Here is a 4,742-nt window from a genome sequence, read left to right as displayed (position 1 = left end):
CTCATAAGTATATACTTTATTGAAAACCCTGAGGTGGGTCTGAATACACAATACATCAATGAGGACATATACCTGGGAACCTAAGCCATAAACCCACCATCTCATTAACCATCATATTAAGGACTTCTATGTCTCCCCCTCTTTCTATACAAGGAAAAAGAAATGGAGTTAACTGTGTTTTTAGACCCAAGAAAATGGATCATCTTTGGTTTTAGTCCTTTACTTTGAAATCTACAAGTTTTTGTCCCTATACTTCTTGAAATTCTCAAACTTAAGTCCCTAAAACCAACACTGTGGGGGACCAAAACTTATGATCTTAGAAGTTAGGGACTAAAACAAAACAAAAATGATCCATTCTTTAGGGTCTAAAAGTACCATTAATCCAAAAGATATGCTGCTAGCCCAGGCAAATCAAACTGATTCAAATAGAAAAACATATTTCCTTTATGACAAAATCTGCATACAGAACCATACATTAAAATGAAGAGGCAGCCTCTTCCTGACTACCTCTACTACGGTGGTGTCGTTTTCCACGGTGGCGCCGGCCGTTGCCGAAGGTGATGGGATCAAACTTTCTAAGCCTTTCAGCTTCTTGGGGTTTGATGACACACTCTGGTGGAGGGACTTTGTATCTAACTGTATCATAGCAGTAAGAGTATGTCATGTGCTTCAACCTGAAGTTGCCCATTTTGGTTCTTTGTACTGGGGTGATGCCAAAAGGAACGCCCTCAGAATCTTGGTCACTACTGTCACACTTGGTCACATGCTCAATAGGATCAACTGCACAGCCATGCAGAACAAGGTCTGAGAACTCAGCAATATAGGGTGCATACTTGTAATTTACTCTATATTTGCCTCCATTGGTTGCCCAATCAGATGCATCCCATATGGTGGCATACAAAGTCATTGGCTTTGTGGGGAAATCTCCTCCCATTGATTCTGTTCTAATAACTTCCCTGATAGGAACATCATCCACGAAAAATCTGCATAAGGAAGAAAATGAATGGCATACACACAATTAACAAAGCCAGTAAACCAGAAATAGTTATCAAATTAAGTAAACAGTATGTGCACAGACAGTGGAAATAATTTTTTACATAATCATCCAACAAAAACTTGTCTTGTATGGTAAACTTGTTGATCTTCATAATAACTACCTAAAAATATCATAGAGTACTAATGATGGTTTCTGTTTGATTGAGAATGTGATAAAACTAAACGTTATTAAATTTATCATTACAAGTAGCAACTAACAAGGAAAAACATAAAAGGAAATCCAGAATAATTTCTTACAATCTCCTGCATGCAAGGGGCACACAAGATCCAGTTGGTATGGTAGCTATAGTAACTAAGGAATGAATATTGATTACCAATTCATGAATTTAGTAGGTAGACAAAAATAGTTCTCCAACAACTAAAATTCATCTTTGTGGGTCACGCATCCCACCAAAATTTCATCATGTGGGTTCCTCTCCATAAGGATGCACACAACTTAAAAATTAGGCCTTTTCATATCTGGTTTTTATTCACTATCAGCAAATAATCAAAAGCATGAATTGTACATTGTAATCCCATTACAGGAAAAAACTGGTTTTGATGGAAAAAAAAACTGTGGATGTAGTAAACGGTAAAAGAAAACCAGAGAATCTTTTTAACAAACCCCTACCAATCCAGCCAAAAAAGCCCTCACACTACTCCATCAAAGCAAGGGGTTGCTGGAGTATAATTAGCAATAATTGGACACGTAAAGAGACTAGTTTTATCAAAACAAGGAAAATGTAACAACCAAAGATGGCATGATGGATTCAAATAGATTGCATCATACACGATCTTAGAATCAGTCCAGAGAATACTGTACTGATGGAAATCCTCAGCAGGATCAAACCATAGGCCACATCTTTCCTCTCTACCAATGTTGGTACTTCCATTGCCATAAACATTGGTCTGAACCCTCCAGTCTTTGCCTCTAATGTTCCCCAGAAACTCAAAGTCTATCTCATCATGGTTCTTCTCGAACATGTCACCATTTGACATCTGCAGCAGAAAATGTGAGGAACAAATCACCCGTGCCCTTATTTTCCGGGGAAAAAAATGTTAAAAGGGGAAGATCGAGACAAACAAACCAACTGGCGTTTTCATTTCAATAATACAAACAAACACTGAATTTTCCCTTCAAAACAGCTTGAAAACAGGAAAAACAAAACAATCTTTTTTGGCCCCATTAGTGACCTCATGAAAAAAATGAAACTGAAAGCAATCTGTTTGTTTTCTGTTTTAATATATTAATATTTCCCAACAAATAGCTTACAAACAAGCTTCAAAAAACTTTTATAGAAACTCCAGATACCTGGATGCATCATATTCACAAAGTAATAGCACTTAGTTAATTGAAATGAAAAAGTAAAAAAAAAAAAGGAAGAAAATCGATACGAATGATCAGAATTTTGATGGAGTTTCTAATTACGATGGACGATTGAATTTCAACAAAAAGGGTATGAAAGAATAACAAGAAAGATATAATTTTTATTTTATCATCATGCATTAGAACCCATTATTACTCACATAAAATGCAACCACAACTCCAGCTGTGTAATCAGAAGGCAACTTAATCGAGGCACTGAAGTAGCCATGAAGGTAAAGGTCATGAGACACAAACCCAGAACCTGAAATCACAATCCAGAAAAACGAAAACAAAAATAAAAAACATGACAAAAATAGAAATACAAAAAGTGACCATGTAAGAAAAAACGAATGAAAGATGGAAAAAGACCTGTTCTTTCATCAAGAGAAAGGTGAACTGATTTTCCATCTCTATGGATGGCCAAATTATGGTCCCCAAACAAGGGGGTGTAGCCATCCTCAAAGGCTATGATGGGCAAGTTTGCGAGTGACCCAGATGAAGCAATCACAGCAAAAAAAAGCAGAGAAGAACACAAGAGGAACCACCCCATGTGACCACCTCCCATGTTTGTTTCCTTAATAATGTGTCAAAGGATTTCTTCTTCTGGCTACTTGTCTGCTGTTTCTCTGAGTGTGTAATATTATTATATTATATAGGGAGAAGAGAGAAGAGAAGAGTCATGAAGAAGAAATAACAGAGATTAGAGAGAGAGAAAGAGAGAGTTAGAGAGGTTGGAATATAACGTTTTATTGACAGACTTGGGAGTTGGGAATGTGCTGTGAGTAACAGTTCTGTTCTTATGTAGACAATTTTTCTGTTCTTTTTCTTTTCTTCTTTTCAAAATTAGAAATTCTTTTTCTTTTTCTATAACATTTTTTCCTAAATTATTGTTACATGTAATACATTTAAATTGATCATAGGGATGTTTTTATTGTTTTTTAATATTATTTTTGGCATAAAGTAAAAAGCAAATTGAGTTTGTAAATGCTTGGAAATTGTTTAGGGTAAGCAACTGTTGTCCAAGTATTCTGTGTTATTTGGAGTTACTTAATTTCTTATAGTTTGTTCATGCAAGTAACTGTTATTTAAGAATACATAACAAGTATTATCAAGTACATATAGTTCCAAATATTGTTAAGTGTTTATATTTGGTGAAAATTGGATTCAAGATTCATATTGTTAAAACCTTTCATTAATGATTATCACCCCAACAAAATCTTCATATTTAATAGATTATTTCTATTATTTTTCATCTCTTTATTTAGGAATGCTTCAAACATTTTTTTCTCTTTTTTTTATTGTTATATTTACTGGTATCTCAATCAAATTTAAATTAAAAAATATAAAATTGTGAATGGAATAGAATTTCTTCTATTAAAACAAAAATAAATATAACTTACTCAGCATATGAAAATGCACAAATACAAAAAAGGGAGGAGAAAGAGAAAGATGATTATAAGCAAAAGAAGAAACACAAAAATTAACAATAAAAAACATTATAAGTTTCCATTTGAAACAGCTAAAACAAATGTGACAAAAATTATTATATAATTCATTATACATATAAATATAATATAACATTTACAACATCATCTTCAATTTTAACGTGTTAGATTTCTCAACCTTTAAATAGATCTCTATATCCTAAAAAAATTGGTTTTAACTCTTAATTAAAATTATACACTACCCTAAACGATAATAAAATTTCAAATATTAGAGATTATTCTATATACTTTATTTATAAAACATCAAATAAAGTATTTTATTGGCACATTATACTAATGAATCATATTACATTGTGAAGTATCAAAGTTCATGATATGTATGTCTGGAGATTTTTATAGAGTATATTTGCTAAATTCGAAACATTATGGTATGAATACATAATTCATACATTGATAAATACATTGATTTGTAGACTAATTATCATATAAAATCATGTGAATAATAATTTACAACTATTAATAAAAATCAGATGACAGATAATTCTTCAGAGACGTCCTTATAAAGACGTTAGAGATTATGTCTATATATTCATTAAAGTAGTTATTTTAAATAAAAGGATTTCTTCGACGATAATATTTTAAAAAATTTTCTCCAAATTCTTTAGAGAATTTTTCTAACTAGTACATCTTTTATTCTATCTTTTCTTTATTGTTAGATTTTTTTTATTTTAAAGAGAAATAATGTATATTTAAATACAACTATTTATCATAAATTATAATATAATTGATATATTAAAAATATTTATTATAAAGTTTAGCTATACAAAATAAATACTTTTTTTTTTATTTTTCTCATGCTAAAATACTAGTGTACAACGTATACAATCAAACTATAA

At 31.7% G+C, this 4,742-nt stretch overlaps 1 protein-coding gene across 1 annotated transcript; it reads right to left on the bottom strand.

The window, feature by feature from the left end:
- On the bottom strand, positions 1-3,158 carry LOC108334591 (probable xyloglucan endotransglucosylase/hydrolase protein 27). Its single transcript, XM_017570456.2, has 4 exons — positions 2,771-3,158; positions 2,563-2,663; positions 1,826-2,034; positions 1-983 (listed from the first exon to the last, which is right to left on the bottom strand). Exons 1-4 carry the CDS (start codon positions 2,964-2,966, stop codon positions 476-478), a joined length of 1,014 nt encoding a protein of 337 aa, XP_017425945.1. The 5' UTR covers positions 2,967-3,158; the 3' UTR covers positions 1-475.
- Positions 3,159-4,742: the final 1,584 nt, after the last annotated feature.

This window comes from Vigna angularis, chromosome 10, assembly GCF_016808095.1.
Source record: "Vigna angularis cultivar LongXiaoDou No.4 chromosome 10, ASM1680809v1, whole genome shotgun sequence".
NCBI classification, from domain to species: domain Eukaryota; kingdom Viridiplantae; phylum Streptophyta; class Magnoliopsida; order Fabales; family Fabaceae; genus Vigna; species Vigna angularis.
Note: the sequence above shows the minus strand (reverse complement) of the source record. Positions and strands in the feature narration are given on the sequence as shown.

Coding starts and splice junctions, on each gene's coding strand:
- LOC108334591 (XM_017570456.2), bottom strand. CDS start 2,966: ATGGGAGGTGGTCACATGGGGTGGTTCCTCTTGTGTTCTTCTCTGCTT. Junction 2,664..2,770: donor TTCTCTTGATGAAAGAACAG/GTCTTTTTCCAT, acceptor TTGTGATTTCAG/GTTCTGGGTTTGTGTCTCAT. Junction 984..1,825: donor TGGACTGATTCTAAGATCGT/GTATGATGCAAT, acceptor TTCCTTATGCAG/ATTTTTCGTGGATGATGTTC.